The following is a 22,965-nucleotide window of genomic DNA, read 5'->3' as shown; positions in this document are numbered from 1 at the left end:
AGCTTACGGTTTTGAAGCATCTGCATAATGTGTTCCTTGATCATTGGCAAAACAAGCTTTCCACCAAGTCCACAGGCCATCCGGTCCAAGGCACTCTCACCAGCAACTGCATTGCTAAACACACAGCAAAACAATGTGTTCAACACCAATAGAATAAGCACAAAAAAGTACAGAATCAATACTTCTAAACATGTTATCAGACCAAAGCCGAGAAGAATTAAGCCTTTGTATGTAAAATTGTGAGCAGAAAATCCTTTAGGTAGCGAAGGCAAAACTCAGGTAAATAAAAACTTTGTGTTCTAAATTGGGGACGGATGCTGAGGCACTGTGTGCACAAGGTAGGCATCTGACGCTGACCTGTGCACCTCTAGCCGTCTATTTTTAGTGCTCATTTTTCAAGATTTAAGCAAAAGCAACTGAGGAAAGTCGTGTTTCTCTTCCTAAAAACACATTCAGCTCACCTGCGGCAGAGGGCAAATAACTAAGCAGGAGTGAGACTCGGGCTCCACGGAGGTCTTGGGTATTCCCAGGATGCACACCACTAACAGACCACAGGGACACTCCTCCCACAAGCTCAAGTGCTGACTGGGGCACTACACATTTTCAACACATGAATGCAAGTGCTGTGGAATATTGTTTTAGCTGGGTAAAGGTGTGTTACAGTTGTTTATGCTGCATTTGTTCAATTATGTAAAGATGGGTTGCCATTTATCTCAGCTTGCCTGCATAAGGCACATGAACGGCCAACATGCTACACAGTAGAGGGCTAGGCAAGGCTGGAGGGCAGAGAATAAATAGGAGAAATCTAGGTTTGGAAATGAGGAACAAGAAAAGGAGGAAAGAATGAGAGTGATGCCTGGGGCTAGAAGCAAACACTAAAAGAAGTGAAATTAAGATATATGGAAGAAAAAGTAAAAAGCCCCAAGGTAAAGGGTAGGTAAAGAGAAAACAGGTTAAGTTAAAAGAGTTAGCTAATTCAAAACTAAGTCTCTGTACAGACACGAGAGACAGAGAGAGAGAGAGAGAGAGAGAGAGAGAGAGAGAATATCTTATGGAGCCGGGTGTTGGGGGCGCACCCATTAATCCCAGGTGGAGCTCTGTGAGTTTGAGGTCAGCCTGGTCTACAAGAGCTAGTTCCAAGACAGGCTCCAAAGCTACAGAGATACTTCATCATGAAAAACCAAACCAAACCAACAACAACAAAGAACAAACAGAAATAAAAATAAAAAAAAACAATTTTATCATTTCCAGAAAAAGCAGTTTGGTGGTGCCAGGCTTTTCTCCCAGGATAAAAGCAGGTGGATCTCTGAGACTGAGGCCACTACAGAGTTCCAGGACAGCCAGGACTATAAAGACAATCCCTATCTTGAAAACAAATAAACAAGAATAATTTTTTTTTAAAGTTGGGTGGTGGTGGCACATGCCTTTAATCCCAGCACTTGGGAGGCAGAGGTAGGCGGATCTCTGTGAGTTCAACACCAGCCTGGTCTATAGAGTAAATTCCAGGATAAGCCAGGGTGGTTTCAAAAGGAAACCCTGTCCCAAAAAGCCAAAACCAATTTTACAAAGTAGTTTCTTAAATCAACTGAACCTAAGTGCTGCTCATAGCGCAGGTAGAGGCCAGCAGCAACACGTCAGACACCGAGAGCAACACAGCCGAGCCTTGGTGCTGCTTCCCAGCCATGCTCCTAACACAGCACACTCTGTGAGTCAGACGTGCAGAGCTCCGGTTCTGTTAAATTGGCAGCTTATACTGAATGATGAACTAGAAAGAACAAGAAAAATGGCTATGTGACCCTAAACAAACCTCTCAGCACTGACTTCCCATTTTGGTCTGACTTCGCCATATGAATCTATTCTTGGTGGCATCCAAAGCCAAAATAAATCACGGCAAATCTGGTCACCCCTGCATCACTATGAAATTAACCTTACCTTATAATGGGAACTATGGCACTTCCTGGGGAATTCTGCTGAAACTATTGTAAGTGAGCACTAGCTTTATTACAACACCTATACCTCCAACCCCACCCCACCCTCTCAATCTTAAACTTAAGTCTTGAAGAGAAGCCCAGACTAATACAAACACTTCTGTTGCCATGGATATTTTTCATGATGAAAAAATAGGTTTCTTTTAAATTTCTATTTACTAGTTTTCTGAAAACCCATTAAAAATGTAAACTTTATTAACACAAACACAAACAAACGGCAAATCTTCACTCAGCTGCAGCAAGGAGAGAAAAAGAACTAGGCCTAGCCTCAGAGCCCCCAGGCCTCACTCTGAGCCTCCTCCAGCCCAGGGTCTGGTGTGTGCTTACCTATCGAAGTCATCATCTTCTAGCTCATCAGCATTTGCCCAGTCCTCGTCTTCTTCTAGATCAACCATCATGGCCAGCATCTGAGGAACTAAAGTCAAGAATTTGTAGATCAAGACTGAACTTTAATTTTAAATGAGACTGACTTTCTCCAAGGGAACACATTTCCAGCCATCTCTCCATAAACACAGGTTTCACATGCTTGTGTGTAAGCAAACTCAGTCAGGAATGCTCATGATGAGCTGGCGAGACTGCTGGGGGAGAGGTGTTTGCCCAGTGACAGTGGGTTGTCCAGTAGTGCTTTAGCTAAGAGGACACAAAAGGGCTGGCCATGCAGCTGTCCCACGGGGGCCTCGAGTGCCTGTGAGTGCTGTAAATCACTTTCGTGACTACCGCGGTACAACAGCATGCGTCCCCAAAATAGGTTTGGTTTTGCCCTCCAATTTTAACTTTTGGCAATAACTGTTTTAATTCTTTATTTGACTTTTTTGTTTTGTTTTTCAAGACAGGGTTTCTCTGTAGCTTTGGAGCCTGTCCTGAAACTAGTTCTTGTAGACCAGGCTGGTCTCGAACTCACAGAGATCTGCCTGTCTCTGCCTCCCGAGTGTTGGGATTAAAGGCATGTGCTATCACTGCCTAGCTAATTCTTTTATTTTTTTTTAAGAGGCTGTAAGGATAATCAAACTTTCCTCGGAACTTCCCCAGTTCACAGACGGAAGTTGAAGAGACTTGTGCTCCTAGCTCCCTCCCTTTCCACCATCATCATCATCAACTCTTAAGACATACTTCATAATCATTCTTGTTTGTATTGAGACTTAGCAGTGCTAAGCCAGAATCTTGTCTTATGAATTTATATTTCTAGAAATTAAAGCTTTTTTGTTTGTTAACTTAGCTTATGGTTTTGTTGATGTTGAGAGAGGGTCTCAGGTAGACCAGGTAGGCCTGCAATATGCTAGTTTTGAACCTTGTCTTTTGACAGATGGTTGATCAAAAATTTTTTCTTAGATTTTACAAATATAGCAATGTCTGTATTTCTAAATCTTACTCCCATTAAACATTTACTTATAAAACCTATCTATATTTAGGCCTTTCATCAACCCTGAACATTTTTAAAGCATATCTGAGGTTGAGATTCTTCTACAAACAGTTGTCCCAGTACCCCCAATGAATTATCTCCCAGGTCAGATCTGCTTCCATGTGAGCCACATACTCTGCTCTTCCTATCTCACCCATTGGTTCCTATACCTCCACCAATAAATCCTACATTCAACTCAAGTCCAATGCATCAAAGACCTCAACATAAAACCAACCACACTGAACCTCATAGAAGAGAAGGTGGGAAGTACACTTGAATGCATTGGCACATAAGACTACTTCCTAAATATAACCCCAGTAGCACAGAGTAGACACTGAGTGAAACAATTAATAAATGGATGGGAACTCCTGAAACTGAGAAGCTTCTATAAAGCCAAGGACAGGGTCAACAAGACAAAATGGCAGCTTACCGAAAGGGTACACCAACCCCACATCGGACGGAGGGCTGATCTCCAAAATATACAAGGAACTCAAGAAACTTGACGTCAAAAGGAGAAATAATTCAACAACAACAACAACAACAAAAAAAATGGGGTACAGAGCAAAACAGAGAACGCAACAGATGAATCTCAAATGGCTGAAAGACACTTAAGGAAATGCTCAACATCCCTAGCCATCAGAGAAATCTTACACCTGTGAGAATAGCCAAGATCAAAAACACTGATGACAATTTATGTTGGAAAGGATGTGGGGTAAGGGAAACACTTCTGCATTGTTGGTGGGAGTGCAAACTTGTGCTGCCCTTTGGAAATCAGCATGGCAATTTCTCAGAAAATTAGAAATCAATCTACCTCAAGACTAAGCAATATCGCTAGTGGGTATATACCCAAAAGATTCTCAATCATACCACAAGGATATGTGCTCAACTATGTTCATAGCAGCATTATTTCTAATAACCAGAACCTGGGAACAACCTAAATGCCCCTCAAATGAAGAATGGATAAGGAAAATGTGGTACATTTACACGATGGAGTACTATACAACAGAAAAAAATAACGATATCTTGAAATTTGCAGTCAAATGGATGGATCTAGAAAAAAACATTTTGAGCGAGGTAACCTAAACCCAGAAAGACAAATACCATATGTACACATTCGTAAGCAGCTTTTAGACATAAAGCAAAGAAAGCCAGCCTACAATTCACAATCCCAGAGAACCTAGACAACAATGAGGACTCTAAGAGATACACATATGGATCTAAATAGGAAGGAGAAAAAGATAAGATCTTCTGAATAAATTGGGAGCATGGGGGTCGGTCATAGGTGAGGGTAGGAGGGAGGAGGAAGGGAGTGGAGCAGAGAAAAATGCATAGCCCAATAAAAACAATAAAAAGATTTAAAGTGAAAAAAAATCCTTTATGTTCATCTAAACCATTCTGGCTACTCAGGACTGTGTTCCTCCAAGTACCTCTGATCAGGTCTATCAGCATGGGCTGTTAGAATTCTGACTGAGACAGTGTAGTGTTCAGATCGACCTGAGGATGGTTCGTCTTGGAATGGTGACCAACTGGTTCTCATCCACTAAGGGATTATCTCTAATTGTGTTTAGTGTTCTCACAGCAGTGACCTAGGATCAGTTCTGACACCACATAACAACCTGAGTATGTTACACTTCGTCTGGAATTGTCAATACAAACACTAACAGTGAGGTTCTTTCCTTGTTCCTACAAGATTTTAAAACTCATCACCCAGTGTAGAAACTGCAAACGTCTCGGGTACAGTCACTTCCTGAGTCTAGCTCAAACACCTACTAGTTTATGAAGAAAGGACCAGGCTGTCTCTAGCAAGACGATATCCACAGCATAACTACGGACATGTGTGCCTCTCCTATGAGGCTGTGTGTGAGCAAAGCCACGCTAAGGGCACAGGCAGCTCCCCCTCCCTCCGTGTGCTGTGGTCCTGCCTCTCTGCACTGCCTGTCACTCGAGCACTTGTGGAGATGATTTGAGAACACCAGTTTTAATCCTAACACCAGGATTCAGGGATCTGCAAAGTCCTAAAGGCAGATCCACAAGATTAGGTTCACGCAAACATGGACAGAATACTTCCCAGATCCATCTAATCCTCAACACAGTCTCATATTCTGAATAAATCTGAGAAACCACACAAACCCTAGCAAATTTACTCAACATTTTTGCCTCGTTACTGAAGTATTTGGAGAGTTTTGACTTACTAGTCTGCGCAATAATATTGGTATGCTTTCTTAACATGGCAGCTGCAGTCTCAGACAGGGTCACGATCACTTCGAGGGCAAGTTGGCGCTGCATATTGTTGAGGTTGGTATCTCCACACAACTACAAGGACAAATTTGTACACATTCAGTAGTTCAGACAATCATTCACATCTACCAACATTTATTGAGGGTTTAACTTGCCTTCAGACTTAGCTGTAGAGTTGCTTCTAAATGAGGACGCAAATACTTTGGAACAGTGTCCGCTATCTCCACAAGAGACTTGAGGACCGAGTCATCATTCTGGTAGCATGAGTCATTGACAGCCTAAATGACAAGACAGAAAGCACGGTGTGAAAGGACGCCTCATCAGCCACAACATTCCTGGGAAGCACTGAGTATTTGACCAATGCAATTACGCAAATACAAATATTCCACCTGGAGTCAAAAGGATAGCTTTTCAGGAATGTTAGGCACATTCACAAAATAGACTGAAGCCCAAGTCATGGGAAAAGCAAACCAAAATCATACGAAAACAGCATCTTCACTGTGTAAAAAGACTTAACAACCATAAGACACTGGTTGGGACTTGTGGAGTTTTCTCAAAACACAAAACCAAAAACCACAACACTAGCACTACCCCATTACAGTGTAGCAACGCTACCACTAGGCATGCATGTGTGTGTGTGTGGGTGCGTGTGTGTATGTATGTATATGTATATATAAAGAAATTAAGCATCAGTGTGATTAAGGCGTGGCTCATAATCCTAGCACAGTGGAGACAGAAGCAGGAGGATAAAGAGTTCAAGGCCAGCCACAGCTACAGAGACCTCATCTTTCAAAATCAACAAACTACTGGAGGACTGTGCCTGAGGAGGGACGCCTAGGATGCCCTCTGCAGTGCACCAGCACCTCCAGTCTCAACAAGTCAGTGTGCAGACTGCTGTCTGCACCGCACGGTTACTACTCAACAGCTAGGACTGAGGCTGTCATTTCCACGGCGAGGGTTGAAGATGTGGCTTGGTGACGAAAGGCACACGGTGTTTAATCCTTGGTACTAGAGCTTGAACCCTAGAGCCTGCACTGGGAGTCACAAACACTCGTGCCTTCTGTGAGCACATGCAAAGAAAATGAAATAAATCTTATATAGATTTCAGTCACAACAGTCAAGACGCAGGAGCAGACGGATCTCTGAGTTCCAAGGCAGCTGTGGTCCTTAACCTGTGGGTGGTGACCCCTTGGGTGAACCCCCAAAATATTGACATTTAAGATAAGAGTAGCGAAATACAGTTATGAAATAGCAATGAAAATAATACTAGGGCTAGGGTTCACTACAACCTTAGGGAGGTTGAGAACTACTGATGTGGACGGTTATGGGCCAGCCAGGGCTATGTATTGGGACCCATATGATATTATCCTTTTACACACACATACACACACACAGACTCCTGCCTAAAAATAAAGCAAAAAAATAAAAACACTACCTTCTCACTTCTCAGAAGTACAGAGTACAACAGTGGTTGTCAGAGCCTGAAAGCTGTGTAGGGGTGGATGGGGCAGTGACTAATGGGCAGTGCCTATCACTGGGCAGAAGGATTAACTTCCAGGTTCTACAGAGTGATGGCAGGGAAACTGGTTAACAAATTGATGACATCTGTTAGTTTAAAACAGCTAGCAACGAAGATAGATTTTCAAGGTCCCTACTACAGAGAAGTAATAGTACCAGTGTGCCAGCTACTCTGCCTGAATCTAACTGTGCGCACGCACGGAAGCGGCACACTGTAGCATGAGCATCTGTGTCAAGCTAGGTGAAAAGTAAAACCACAATGAAACCGAAGACGGCCATGGAATTCTTCTCAGTCTGTCTTTTCCTTATCCCGTGTCGTAATCTTTCTCATACACACAAAAGCTAGTTTCCCTGAAACAATTCAAGTACCCAGGTCAGAGATGTCTCAGTAGACAAAGATGTCTGATGTCAGGTCTGACAAGCCAGGAGAGAAGCAGTTCTCAATCTATACTTGGCCTTCACACGCACAAGTATACACAGACACAGACACCAGTAACAGCATATGGAAACATTACCATCTGATTCCCAGTTCATTAAAGTTTGGTCCCTGTAACACTCATTCAAATTGTGTGTATTTCTTATCTACTATCAATTTCTGTTGAATAATCTTCACTTACTATAAATTCACAGGCTCAAGAAGTAACCTGAAATTTCAGATAACCAAAATAATAATAGCATGTTACACAGCTAAAGTTTTTGATACTCCTGAAAGTGTCTTCAGTGTAAAAATCTGGGAGGAAAGTCACCAAACCCTGTGAGTGACCTTTTGTCATGTGGAAATCTGACTTCTCCAAGTCCTAACTCAGTGGTCCTCGAACAGAAGGCAATTTCTCTCTAGGAGACAGTTCTCACTCCCCATGTGTCAAGAACAGTAAGGACAGGCACAGGGCCTCTGGGATTCACAAGATTTTCTCATCATAGATCTCCCATGATCACAAATGCCAACTATCTCTAAAATTGGGAAATCGCATGATCTAAGCCTAGAATCTAGCAACTTAATTTTAGCTTTCGTTGTATCCACAGGTTGAGCCGTTTACAGCCAAAAATAGAGGAGAAACTGTTATGTGGTGGACATGCACGGACTCTGCCTTGTCTCCCAAGTGCAGAGATGCAGCAGTGGGCCAGGAACCCAGCCCAGGCTTCTTCCCACTCCTTCCTAAGCAACACAACTGCAATGCAGCACTTGCTTCCAGTGCACCAGATCACACAGGGTCACATGCAAATTCCACAGCATTTAACCCAAAGAACTTTGGGGCCTGCAGGGAGTACTACTATACGTAGGTTCACATATGTGGAGGCCAGAGGTCAACACTGGGCATCTTCCCTTATCACTTCCCACCTTAAGACAGCATTTCTCACTGAGCCCCACAGCTCCACCTTCTCAGGGGCACTGTGGTGCATCTTCCCGGCTGAGCCTTCTGCCCTGGCCCTGTCAAGAAATCTTACCAACTGTAAAAGCAAAGTGGTGCTTCATTTATCAACATTACTTTTTTGTTGGTTTTGGTTTTTCGAGACAGGGCTTCTTGGCGTTAACAGTGTTAGCTATCCTGACTAGGTCTTGTAGACATGGTTGGCCTTGAACTAGAGATCCGCCTGCCCCTTCCTCCCAGGTGCTGGGATTAAAGGTGTGCGCCACCAACTGGCCCTATCAACTCTATCTGTAAAATTTTTGCTCTGGGCACTGCTCACAGACTAAGCACTTGTTGGGCACATACATGGCATTTAAGACCCGCACTCACTTTGTGTGTCGCATCACCATTTCGTTGTAGGGTGACATCATCTATTTGCTAAAATGCAGGAGCTTGGTACTGGACAAGACTGAGAATCACAGTGATTTGTGACTGAGGTTGGGACAGCCTTAGAACAATAACTTGTCACAGGGAGCTAACAATGCAAACTAATCACAAGCTTGATAGTTTATGTGTGGCCGAGCCAGCAAGCATTCCTTCTGTAGTCCTGATATTCTCACTTCCAGGACAGCGCTCAGGAAAAGGTGCTCTCTTTCCACCTTAGCTTCTTGTACTCATAGGCTATCTGGTAATTCAGTAAGGAGAGTTTATACTACCTCCACAACAGAAAATGCTGCAGTTATTACGGACTAAAGAAGTCTTTTAGGGGTTGGTGATGTAGTTCACCCAGTGCTTGTCTAGTATGCAGGGAAGCCCTGCCCCACCCTCACTCCTCATACAACCAGTGTAAATCCAGGAGTCAGGGTGATCAGATGTTCAAAGTTATCCTTGACTACCTAGCAAGTAAGAGGCACATAGAGTCTACCTTGGATTCTCCCTCAGAAAACAAAACCATAAAATCCCCGAGGAACAATCAACAACAATCCAAAGGATTTGAGTCTGAGGTAAAGCTAGGCTCAGCAGGTAAGGACTGGATCCCCATTTGCCCTGATGCCCACACACCAGAGCCCTTTCGAGGGCGGTGAACACAGCACAATGAATGGGAGCCATCTCCGTGCTCGCTACTGTTGCTAATGCCAGCACTACAGGCAATAAACACTGAAGAAACCAAACAACAACTATACAACTAATGAAGACTGAATCTCTTGGAAACCCACATGAGGCAGGATTGTCTGTTTGAAGGTGTTCTCTTACCTGTAAGAACCCAGGTAGCAGGTCTGCAAAGTGTTTGAACAGAGCGACATTATGCTCGTTGGCAAGTATGAAGGCGGCTGTAGCTCTGGCCGACAACATCCGGATCTAAAATGGAGGTCGTATGAGGTCACAGATGAGAACACGTGTCAGACTCAAGTTGAACCGTCAGTGAACCCAGCATTCACATTTTTAAGGTACAAAAGTAAAAATGGGGGTGCTGGCAAGATGGCTAAGGGGGTTAACTGTTTGCAGCACAAGCCTGGTCCCCAACACAAAGGTGGAAGGGAAAAAAAAAATCAACTCCTCAAAGGTGCCCCCTTTTTATTGGCGTGGGCATGCCAACACTCACACACCCACAGGAGTAAACAAAACTGAAAAGAAAAGGGGAAGAAAAGTGGAAACAGCCTTTACTGCACTAACTCAGTACACAGCTTAGACCTGAAGCAGGCAGTAACCGTGGAAGTGAACTCTTTACCGAAGGATGCTCTTGATCTTGCATACACTGAACTAACATCCGCTTGATGACATCCAAATAGTGCTGCTGTTGGTTCCCAAAAATCCCAGGAAAGTTCCTAAAAAGATTCAAATAAGTCTTTAAAACCTACCATATCTTTGCGGTGTGGACTAAATCCATTAAACCACGTCAGAGTGCCTGCACACACTCTAAGTGGCCTTCTCTCGGCACCCAATGAAGGCAAACAACATGGTGGTTGAGGCTGCACATTCCAGGGTCCTGTGCTCGATTTATCCTTTCACCCATCTCTCTGACCTCCTAGTCTTGGGGACCCAGGGCATGTAAGCTGTTCTACTTTACATTTAGCAAACACTAAATGAAACATTTTTACTCAATCTGGATAAGGTAAACTCACAACTACAGCAGTCATGTGGCTTCTAAAGCTGTTGGGGTGTATTTAAACAGAGCTATGTAACAGCAGAGCAATCAGTCACCAAATGCTGCGCTCTAATCACTGCTTCTTCACACAGTTTATTATAAAACATGACCACAAAGACCCAGGAAACAGTTTCCAAGCATTCCCATCAAAATATCTTCACCAAAGTGCTTTTCCCAAAGTTGCAGTTGGTCCTGTGTTCAAATGAATGAGTGGAAAGATCCAGAACTGTCAGAAACACACAACTGCCAAGTGTGACATGGCAGCTGCTTCTCCTTCAAACTTGTTTCTAAAACAAATACAACTTAGGAAATTATTTCAACTCTCAAAGCTGTTGGGCTAAAAACAAGGAGCTAAAATGTTTTAGGTGTTAATGACATTAAAATCTTAAAAATCTTAGAACAGATTATATACCAAAATATGTGAAGGGCAGCTTCCTGGAGTCCCACGCTCTGTGAGCTGACGGAATCAAAGAGGAACTTCAAACCCTCAGGCCACTGGTTGTTGCCATCCTCATCTACAATACAAAGTCCAGGCATGAAGTGTGCAGCTCAAACTTCAAAACATTGTGTCTGGATCAAAATGCATTCTAGTGCAAATGCCCCCGTGCTATTAAGAATCCATTAAAGCAGCCCTCTAACCATAAAAACAGCACTGTAGGTTGAGAAGACAACTGTGCATTTAAAGGTTCATGTTGAGAAACCACTGCTTATGCTCAGACGATAGAGAGGCAGGACTTTCATTTGCTTAAGTATTTGGTAGTAAATCCAAGCATAAATACAGTTAGGCAGAGCCAAACTTGAAATCAAAGTAATTATCACTTTCAAATGGAGAGAGCACTGAGTCCCAGGGCCCACGGAGGGAGTTGACACAGTTGTTTGTTGCTGGCAGGGCCACTATACAGTCCCAGACTGGCCTTGTCCTCTGTTAATACAGTCATGGGGACAGCATACACTGTACAGTGTAAGTGCTATGGGGTGCCGTCAATGTTTACTTAACAAGACTGAAAAATACAAATTTTAAGCCAGATCTGGTGGTGCAGGTCTAAAATCCTAACTATTCAAGAGGTTAGGACAGGAAAACCACAAGTTCAAGGATAGTTTAAAGATAGTGGAATGTGGGCTGGAGAGATGGCTCAGTGGTTAAGAGCATTGCCTGCTCTTCCAAAGGTCCTGAGTTCAATTCCCGGCAACCACATGGTGGCTCACAACCATCTGTAATGAGGTCTGGTGCCCTCTTCTGGCCGGCAGACATACACACACAGAATATTGTATACATAATAAATAAATAAATTTAAAAAAAAAAAAAAAAAGATAGTGGAATGTTTTGCCTAGCATGTATGAGGCTGGAAATTAAAAAGAGAACTGTGCTCTTGTTTCTTCCTTCCATTTGTGGTCCAAGGCATTAAATCCTAAGCCCAGAACATCCTAGTAAGTACTACTCCTAACAACACAATACCAACCTAAGGACGACTACACGCATAATAAGACAGGTACAAAGACAGGACATCCCCCCCCCACCCCCCCGCACACACTAACTTTTCCCAGGGGGCTTCAGTTGTAGCTCAGTGGTAGAATGATTCTCCGACATGTACAAGGTTGTACTCCAAACTCAGGGGGGGAAAAAAACCTTAAAACATCGGCATAGCAACATATGCCTGGAATCCTAGCACCTAGAATGAGGAGGCAGTTAGCAAGTTTAAAACAAGCCTGTGCTACATGAGACCCTGAATCACAAAAACAAAAAAGCCTACATTGGTACTTTGAAAAGAACTTGTTAAAGGCATTAGAATTAGATTTCATGAACATCTGTAATTTTTGGCTTTAAATGCAGAGTCTATAATCATACTCATTTTGGATAGAACAGTTCTTTGGTATCTATACATTTTGTAAAATATTACAGTTTGGAGTATGGGCAGGACTGGTGGGAAGCCTGCCTGGCCTGTACAGATCCTGTCTCAAGAGGTGAAAGGAAAGAAGAGAAAAAAGGGCCAGGCATGTTGGCACACACTTGTAACCCAGTATGCAGAAGGGGCAGGGAACTGTGTATTATATGTCAATCTGAGCTACAGGGGAGTTCTAGAACAATTTAAGATTAATCAAGATCTTGTCTCAAAAAACACACAACACAAGCAACAGCTACACCTTTCTCTGACTGTGCACACCTATTAAATTCCTGGCCAATTCTGCAGCAATATCACAGACTTTCTTCCTCATGCTAGATTGTGTCTCCATCTGAATAATCATTAGCAGTTCACTCTTGATGGCAGTCTGGACATCTGATGGCAGAGTTGGATAGACTTCATCGAATGCCGAGGACAAAAGACGCCTTAGGAGAACAGCGGCCATTTGTCTAGCCTATAAATAGATAACACTGTTATTAACCTTAATGTCTTACCAGAGAAAACATTTCCGACCCTCTGCCATGGACGGTCTCCCTGTCCCACTTTTACAGTTCATTTCAAGGCACCTTTTAGTTTTTAGGAACACATGTATCTCTTTCTACAGTCACAATAGTGAGGGTTCAGTGCAATACCCTGCCTGGATACTCTAACTAGAACTGTCATCCACCTGCCCAACCTGACTTTGCTCTATAGCACGGGCCTTTCTTACCCAACCTTCTGCTCAGTTTGGAAGTACTCACATCACGTAAACTTCATTTAGTCTCTGGTAAAATGTTATGAAATCCTTATCTCTATGATTCTCTAGTGTGAGCAACCCCACAGGGCTGCAGCACTGAAAAGCTGATTGACCTCATGTGTACGTTCTTAGTTTCACATCTAAAGTCTGTGGAGTGCTTTTTATCTAAGATGGCTTCTGTGGAATATTCCCTAAGTTTAGCAAACAAAAGCGGAGACAAATGCCACAATCAAGACGTGGAGGCTAGTTCACAGCTACTGTCTGCTTCACAATCTTAGGGAGCTGTCTTGTTAACCAAGCTCACCCTGTGTAGAAGCACTAGCTGTCACCTATTTTGTAGGAAGGGGAGAGGCTATCTCATACCGTTTTCTAAGTGTAACAAACATCACCAGAAGCATTTATGGAGTGTTTTTCCAGAGAGGCCTCTGTGATCGCTGTGTAGGCAGGGGGGTCAATCAATACTTTCCAAGTAAGAGGAATCCAATACTATAAGGATATTACTTTATGGTAGGAAACAATGAAAACTGGGTACTAACCACTCAAGAATAGCAAACTATAAGAGCCCAGTTAATAGCTCCATTTTACCACAGGGAAAATGCATTAAAATCCCAATACATCTGGATCTTGTACACAGATAATTCACTAAGAGTCCCTGCCTAGGCAGACACAGAAGACTGTCACAATTAAAGCTGGCCTTGGCGACAGTGGAGACTTTTTTTTTTTAAAAAGAAGGTGGGCTGAGAAGAGGTGGCTCAGTTGGCATAGTGCTTGTAAAAAGCCAGGTATGTAACATATGCTTATAATCCCAGTACTGGGAAACAACCAGGAGAAAGTGACTGGCTTGCTTTGCTGACCAGGCAGTCTAGCCAAATCAGTAAGTTCCAGGTTCAGTGAGAGGTTCCATCTCAAAAGACAGTGAGATGAAATTGTGAAGAGACCTGAAGTCAGCCTGTGGCCTCCAAATGTACATGCACACACACAGGAAGACACACGCATTCTAGAGCCTCCAAATGCACACGCACACACAGGAAGACACACGCATTCTAGAGCCTCCAAATGCACACGCACACACAGGAAGACACACGCATTCTAGGGCCTCCAAATGCACACGCACACACAGGAAGACACACGCATTCTAGAGCCTCCAAATGCACATGCACACACAGGAAGACACACGCATTCTAAAGAGCCTCCAAATGCACATACTGCAAAGACAAGAACCCCAAATCAGCCCCTGGCCTCCAAATACACACACACACGTAAAGACATGGATCTGGGGCGTCTCTTTTTGGGTACCCTTCTCTTTTGTGCTTAAATCTACTCCAAAATGGGTCTTCTAAATGTGTGTGTATATCAACAGCCGGGTGTGGTGGCACACGCCTTTAATCCCAGCACTGGGAGAAGGGGCACAGAGGCAGGTGTCTGAGTTCGAGGTCAGCCAGGGCTACAAAGACCCTAAAACCTGTTCCCATGTTTCTCTTCAACACACGTTTCATCTAGAGATGGCCATATGCATACATCTTATAAATTTACTTTCAAAATATATGATTAACATTAAAATGCTATGTGAGGGGCTGGAGATGGCTCAGCAGTTAAGAGCACTTGCTGTTCTTGAGGAAAACCTGGTTCCATTCCTAGCACCCACATGCTGGTTGGTTCGCAGCAATCCATAGGCACATGTGAGGTGCACAAATATACACGCATGCAACACACTCGTGTACACAAAATAAATCTGAAAAACTTTCCCAAATGCTTTGTGAATAGAACTTTCTTCCTTCATTTGAGATAGTTCAGTGAAAGAAACCAATTTTTATAGCTACAGAAATTATTTACTGTGTATGTAATGTCAAGCACTTAGGTAGAGACAGGAGGATTATGAATTCTGCAGGTCAGCCTGGGATACACTGATCCCCATTTCAAATTGAAATAAAAATTATGCATAAAGCTAAAAGGAAATTCTCATATTTAATAACATAAAATTCTTGTTAGGACTCTGACCATAACCTAATACTACCATTTACTTCATGAGAATTATTTTCAAACCAAATATTCAAGTGTTACCTCCTCAGCAGCTGTTGTATTTCTGATGGCTTGTAAGAGGAACGTGATCTTGGATTGGCCTGGGATATTCTCATAGGTCTCCTGCACAAGAGATAATGCAAGGTTGGAACATAATGTCAGAATCCAATGAGCAAGTCAGCGAGGAAATAAAGACTGGATGCAGACGGTCGACTGATGCTGAGCTTCTCGTGACGAGAGGTTCTCTAGACAGGTGAGCAGGAGCTCTCCACTCACCTCTTCATTTCGTGTGTCTTCAAAATTTACATCGTCTGGTCAACAAAAACTGACATCCCACAATCATAAAAAAAATTGTCAAGTCTGGATCTAGAAGGCAACTTAGAAGTTAGAGCACAGACTGCTTTTATAGAAGACCTGGGTTTGATTATCGGTATGTACACTGTGGGCCTCAACAGTCAAATCCAGTTCCAGGAGATCCAACATCCTCTTTTAGTCTCCATGGACACCAAACATCCAGATAATTAAAAAACAAAAACAAAAAAAACCAACCCAAAAATCCAAAACTATCAATTATAGCTTGAGCATAATAGAACACCACAAAATACGTGCTCTGCCATCACCGTAAGGAACTACATTGTCTTGTCAACACTGTTGACTATGGAGCGCTGATGCCAATCAGTTATGACAACATCAAATCCATACCTTAGATACAGCAACAGAATAGGGAAAGCACCCAAATCCTTGATGCTGTGTTTTTAGGGAAGGATTATTCTAATACCTTATTATATAATTAAAAACATCAAATAATTGTAGTCCAGAGAGAAACTTGCCCCCTCCCAACTCAACCAACACCAGGATTGTATCTGGATCTATTTAAAAAGGTTTTGTGAGACCAGAACGCTTTCCTTTTCCTCTTAATAGTATCAGAACAAACTTGCTGGCAATTAAAAAGGCAGATGATTCCGGATGGTGGTGGCGCACGCCTTTAATCCCAGCATTTGGGAGGCAGAGGCAGGCGGATCTCTGTGAGTTTGAGGCCAGCGTGGTCTACAAGAGCTAAAAGGCTCCAAAGCTAGAGAAATCCTGTCTCGAAAAATCAAAAAGGTAGACGACATCAGTCAAAAGCAGTCAGCCCTGAGAACATACATACAAGTAACACAGAGACTGGGCAAGTCATATTTAGGAATATATGTACATACACATATGCATGCAGGAACAAATGTGAAGGAGAAGCAGGAAAGGGTACATGGGTGGGTTGAGCGAGAAACGTAATGACATTAAAATCCCAAACAATAAAAAATAAGCCAATTGCTGGACTAGATTACAAACAAGTCTTAACTTATGTTGGCAAGAATTCACGTGCAGAGCTCTGCCTGACAATGGGCCTCTTTCCCTGGAACCCTAGTTCATGTAAGCATATCTGGAACACCTCACCTGGAAAAGCCTTTTGTGATGACCTCTTCCCGTCTACTAGGGAGATTTTAAGTTCTTAGCAGTCTAAGTCTGGAGGAGACCTTGCCTACTGTCACTGGGTTTTAAACTCATGAAGGAGGACAACAAAGCCTATGGCGTGTCTCCCTTATGCACTTCTAAGGGCTTCCCATTGCCTACTTAGTACCCGCATCCCGCATGTCTCCCTTATGCCCTTCTAAGGGCTTCCCAGCACCTGAGAAACTGACAGACAAGGGATCACGTTCCACACCTTGAGTGACAAGATGAAGTAAAATGACAGAAAGCTCATCTTCCAAGGCAACCATCCTTTGAATCTGTCTGGTACCGAGAGCTCTGGGTTTCATTCTGGGTACTAGCCGACTCAAAGACCTCTGTTTATATAGGCTCACACCATCTTTAAAGTCCTTGACCATCTCAGTCTGAGGAAAACCAGATCTTTACAAGGGAAGGTGGGCCTACAGACAGCCCCACTGTAATAAAATATGGATTTATTAATGCTGAAAACTGTGCTCAAAGGTATGCACAACTGAGAAGCTGGGCTGAATTTATTTATACAAAAAATGAGATAATTCATGTAAAAGATATTCATAAGGCTGATTACAAAAATGGATATGTATCTTGAAATTTTTCACTTAATTTTCACCAAAGCAACTAAAAATCCAGCAAAGCTGTCACTAAAGAAAGGTCTCATGGAGCTGGTTATGGTGGCTCATGCTTATAATTACAGCACTAGGAAGGCCAATTTGAAGGTAACACTGCCTGAAGTTCAAGGCCAGCCTGGGTTACAGGGTGAGACTCTAAAATTTAAAGATGCCTAAAAAACAAAAATACAAATAGTAAGCAAGCGACAAAATATCCCCCACCCACCCCCACCCCTGAAAAGCCCCACAGAACAGTAACAATGTAATAACCATCTCTTGATTCCTTGCACCTAGCACTCAGACCCACTGCAGAGGCTACCAACAATTAACATGTAAATCTCCTTGCTCTGATAGGTTATTGAAAACAATTTCTCCCCTGGGCAATCATTCTTGAAAAGCCCAGCATAATTTGAGGATTGCCATCTTTACCCAGGTGGGGATATTGGTGCCACTATGTCAGTTCTCACACAATATGAAGATCATTAGTCAAATAGTCACAGTTCCAGGATAAATTCATGACAGGAAAACTCAGTATGAATGTCATGGAACTCGTGAAAGAGGGTCTGTCCATTGTATGTCCAACGGTAGGAAACATGTTACAGCCACTTCAGAGAAGCAGCAGAGTAAGGGCTTGGAGCAAAGGAACAAGCCGGGTTAGGCCTATCTTCTTAGCCCAGACCAAGATACACAAAGGCAGGCATCGAGTTTGCTCATTTTTTCTATCTCAAGTGTCCAGGACACTGAAATACAAGAACTATTCCTAGCATTACTCTGCCATGCCCAGTGTTCATTGCAGGCTTGGGGCAAATGAAATTTCGACCCTATGATTCCATATACCTGTATATGGATGACATGATGTGTATACAACACATCAAGATATTTGGCTCCCCTCCCTGCTCACAATGGAGAGATGTTAAGAAGTATCTCAGTCACTCCATAAATATTTATGACAGTTCTCTGCATGAAAAAATGCAAGAGGGAAGGAACTTCTACTTTATAAACACCTTGGCTCCTTAATAATGTATATTTTCCAATGTTACCCTTCTTCAACATAAATATTAGTGATGAAGAGTATTAAGAATTAAAATTCACAGCTGGGCTGTGGTGACGCATGCCTTTAATCCCAGCACTTGGGAGGCAGAGGCAGGTGGATTTCTGAGTTCAAGACCAGCCTGGTCTACAAGAGCTAGTTCCAGGACAGGCTCCAAAGCTAAAGAGAAACCCTGTCTTAAAAAACCAACAACAACAATAAAAAAGATTAAAATTAGCCGGGCGTTGGTGGCGCACGCCTTTAATCCCAGCACTCGGGAGGCGGAGGCAGGCGGATCTCTGTGAGTTCGAGACCAGCCTGGTCTACAGAGCTAGTTCCAGGACAGGCTCCAAAGCCACAGAGAAACCCTGTCTCGAAAAACCAAAAAAAAAAAAAAAAAAAAGATTAAAATTCACATACAATTAAGAAATACATTATATGTCAGATAAAAATGTTCAGTTATGAATACCATAGGTGCCTTTGAATTGCTTGTTAATTATTTATTTAATTGCTTATTTGTGTTAAATATTGTATTCTGAGACATGCGGGAATTCAAAAATCTTTTTTCTTTCTTTTTGCTTTGAAATAGGGTCTCTATGTAGCCCTTGTTGACAGGACTGGAACTCAACAGCCCAGGCTGGCCTTGAAAAGAGATCAAACTGCCTCTGCCTCCCAGTCCTGGAATTAAAGGTGTATGCTACCACACCCGGCTCAAAATCATTTCCTTAAATCTGAGAAACATTGTCTGTAAAGTTGGAAAGACCTTGTAGATCTTGTACAAATGGAGAAACAGCCTAGAAGATGTCAAGTCTTTCACAAAGCACAACAGTATGACTTTCACTGTACCTGACTTCATAGATGAGTAAAAGTGAACTCAACCAAGACTTCTTATATTTTTATTTTGGCTGAGTAAATTACAAATATATTCACAGAGCCCATGTCAATTTTTCAGCTGCAGCAAAACATTTCCATATTTGTTTTTATCAGACTTAGTATTCAATTTTGTTTAGGCTACCTATAAAAAGGTTTACTTCCCCAAGCAAAAGGGGGGAATTTTCCCTCCAATATTTGCTTTTCTAGAGAGATATATTTACAACTTCGTAGACTATCTGGTATCAAGGAGCCCCCCACAACCCAGATTTACTCTTTTGTCAAACTAAGAAAAATTCTGTATCACAGCACTTACTTTCTCAGATCTATTAAGCAAAAGCGCAGTATATGAAGGTTTTCTCTAGGAACAGACACGGACTGAGTACTCACAGTACTTATTTCTTTATGAGAAAATGTGCTGAGTGCTACTGACTATCCCTAAAGTGATGTAACAGATAAAGGATTTACAACAGGCACCAAATTGGAATTCAAGCTGAACCAGACTCTGGTATTTAGTTCAATAGAAGAGAGATTCCCCACCAGGCTTGACAATAGAGACTTAAGCAACTGGAGGGAAGGGGCTGAATTAAACTAGCTTACTAATTACAATGCAGTTCTGCTCGGCAACACAGGGAAGTTTCTATTATAGGGTGGGATTAAGAATTTGCTTTGGTTTAAAAAAATTTCCTCGAGTTTGCAGAAAGTATCAAAATGTTCAGTATCATCATATCCCAAGTGCAAACTGTTGCAAGTAACATGAGCACGCTACTTCTAAATACCTACATCACCTTACAAATAAACCTTGCAAAGCATGCACAGACAAGTATGCGCGGACTTCTATGAGCAGTACTCTTTGAAGACACTAGAAGCACCCAGTTATAAGGAGATGCTGATATAAACAATGCACCTATCTATATAATGTAACGTCTTCGCGGTGACAATGTAAAATGAACCGAGTGGAAAATCCAAATTGCAGAATAAGGTGTACTGTAAACCCACTCAGATAGCACTGGTGTGCACACGAATGCTTATTACATTCCCAAGGAAGACTCACGAAATAGTAACGTGGAGAATGGGTTAAAAACTGCGCTGTTTTCACTTCATGAATAAGGCAGGCATGGGAACGCATGCCCGTAATCCCAACACTAAGGAAGCATAACAACACTCAGGGGTACTGTCACAAGTTTGAGGGTCTGTGTAAACTACAGCCAGTCATCTCCCCTCCCCAAAAATTAATTTTTTAAAAAAGACACAGTTTAAAGCTCTGTTTCATACTGAATTAAATTTCCAACACATTTACTTACTAAACTACTAAGTGTGACTGGAATACCCTTTCTACTCAAAAGCAGAATTAACTTCAAAAGACAGCTCTCAACTTGAGATCGGTAAATATAAAAGACATGCCAACTTCACTAGCTCCACGTAAAATACATCTTCGTTGTGCAAAGGTATCCAAACACTTCAGTGAGTCTCCAAAAAACTTCAGGCACATGGTCGCAAAGAACATCACGTATAGACTTTCCTAGAAGTTACCTCACAAAAATCCCGGTCTCAACATTAACAATGTATCACCCGTCTTCTATTGAACCAACAATCTGACTTACAAATGGGCTGACAATTGCGTCAGAAATGAAACTCTCTTACAACTAAGACTGAGAACTGTATGGGTTCTATGAAAAGACACGGTACTGGCCCAGTTAGACGGCCACAGTCCCCAGTACATCCCATTTATAAACCCTAATCTCTAGAGATCAGACAAAATTCGAAGGAAGAGCAGAGCGAGGTGGTTAGCAAGAATCCCTTAAAGGCAACTTCCCACGAGCTTGGAGTCACCGGCTTGTTGCAGTTCGTTCTAGAAACCAGAAAGGGGTTTTAAGGGGAAGCCGCCGCCAGGCAGCGACAGGCAGGACGGACACGCGCGTTTCCCAAGGCCGGGCTGTAGGAAGGCAGAGACACGGGTGGGGGAAGCGGGCCCGGGCCCGGGGATGCGGGGGTCTGGCCGCTCGGGTGGGCCAGGCGGGAAGAGCGGGAACAGGGTGCGGGGCTCGCCGGCGGCCGAGCGGGCGGGGCGGCGCGTCAGGCGCGGCGGCACGTGTGCGCGGGGCGGCGGGGAGGCAACCGGCGCCGCCGCTGCACGAGCCGGAAGGGCCGGGGCCGGGCGGGAGCGGCGCACGTGGGCTGCGGGGCCGCTGTCCGCCCAGCCGGGCCCGACCTGCGCCGCTCGGCCGACGAGCTCCGAGGGCCACCGGGCCGAGCCGGCCGAGGACGTGGTGGCGGTGGCGGGGGAGGAAGGATCGGCTCGCCGGGCGGCCGGGGCCGCCGATTGGCTTACCTCCGCCTGTTTCCGGACCACATTGTCGGGGCTGAGCAGGTTTCCCAGGAGCAGGTAGAACTGTTGCTGCTCCGCCGCGGCCGCCGCCATTGCGCTAGGCGTGAGAGAGAGAAGGAGGGAGCCGTGAGGCGCGCTGGCGGGCCGGCGGGAGGGTTGGGGGCGGGCCCAGCGCGGCGACCGGCACCAGCGGCGGCGCGGGGCTAAGGGGCCGGGCGGGCAGGGCGGGGCTGGGGGGGGGGCAAGGGGAGGCCGGGGCGGGGCCTCGCGCCCTCTCACCCCGCCGCGGCCGCCGGCGCCGGCGCCTCATTGGCTCGCGGCTCTGGGAGGGGCGTGTCCGAGACCGCCCCTCCCGGAGGGCCGCGCCGATTGGCCACGCACCCCGCGGTGTCGTCACTCCAGCGCGCGCCGGGAGGCGGGGCCGGCGGGTGTGTGTGGCGGCCGGCGGGGCGGCTGCGCGGCTTGGTTTGGGGGGGGATTCTGGAGAGTCGCGGGGCAGGTGGGGCGGAGCCGGCCGGGCCAGGCTGCCTGCAAGGGCGTGAGGCCGGGCCTGGGAGGAGGGGCCAGCTCCTGAGCGCGGGAGATTTCGGCGCCGCCACCGGGAGTCCCTTCCGCGCGTGGCCCGGGCTGGGGACGCGCCCTCGGGGTTTGGAGCTCCTGGGTCCTCCCATCCCGATCGCCCCAGCAGCCGGCCCCTCCGGCCTCCAGCCTCTGCAGACCCCTCCGTCAGTCTGTCCCTACGATCTCCACCACCCCCGGGTTGTGACTCAGGCCGCCCCTTACCGCCGCTGCCCGGTGACTCACGTCCCAGAGCTGCCCCGGAGAGGGACGGCTCATCCTGGGACTCTCCCGCCACACCCCTCCGCCCGCGATCGCAGCACACAGGCTCTCACGCGGCCCCCGCGACCAATCCCGGGGTTTGGGACTTCTTGGCTCTCTAAGTTTGGGAGAAGTCCTGAGACATCCCCTAACTAACTGATCTTAGGGAGAGTTGATGCGGGCCAGCATGGAGGGGCCCAGAGAGAGTCATCATCTCTCCGTCTACCTCCCCCCAGCTTCTCTCTCCCTCCCTCAATCTCTCTGTCTCTCTGTCTTCCACTCTCTCCTCTCTCCACTCCAATGCTTGGACACTAACCCCGGTCTACCTTTCTAGCTGGAGCTGCCTAAGCCGGAGAGAACAGAGCTCAAATCAAGGAACTGGAGGAAGACGCCTACTCAGAATAATGACCACCATTCACAATCGCAAATGTTCGTATCAAAATAAAAGAATCGACTCCCAGATTAATGTATGAAATGGCCTGATATTGGAAAAAAAAAAGAAAAGAAAAAGATTATCTCAAGTTGGAAAC

General features: G+C 44.7%; 1 protein-coding gene across 1 annotated transcript in view; it reads right to left on the bottom strand.

The window, feature by feature from the left end:
* Positions 1–21,824, bottom strand: part of Ipo5 (importin 5) — a 38,289-nt gene extending 16,465 nt beyond the window's left edge. The window contains exons 1-10 of the mRNA XM_041671638.1: positions 21,620–21,824; positions 15,337–15,417; positions 12,801–12,993; positions 11,051–11,153; positions 10,222–10,318; positions 9,747–9,851; positions 5,781–5,903; positions 5,580–5,700; positions 2,316–2,403; positions 8–114 (exon numbers count right to left, since the gene is read on the bottom strand). Coding sequence (XP_041527572.1) covers positions 8–114; positions 2,316–2,403; positions 5,580–5,700; positions 5,781–5,903; positions 9,747–9,851; positions 10,222–10,318; positions 11,051–11,153; positions 12,801–12,993; positions 15,337–15,417; positions 21,620–21,709 — 1,108 coding nt within the window. The 5' untranslated portion in view covers positions 21,710–21,824. The remainder of the gene's footprint in view (positions 1–7; positions 115–2,315; positions 2,404–5,579; positions 5,701–5,780; positions 5,904–9,746; positions 9,852–10,221; positions 10,319–11,050; positions 11,154–12,800; positions 12,994–15,336; positions 15,418–21,619) is intronic.
* Between the last annotated feature and the right edge of the window lie 1,141 nt (positions 21,825–22,965).

The sequence above is a fragment of the Microtus oregoni genome, unplaced genomic scaffold (genome assembly GCF_018167655.1).
Source record: "Microtus oregoni isolate MIOR12 unplaced genomic scaffold, Mior012 000001F_ref0000356, whole genome shotgun sequence".
Classification (NCBI taxonomy): Eukaryota; Metazoa; Chordata; class Mammalia; order Rodentia; family Cricetidae; genus Microtus; species Microtus oregoni.
The sequence above is the reverse complement of the archived record's forward strand: the minus strand, read 5'-3'. Positions and strand labels throughout refer to the sequence as shown.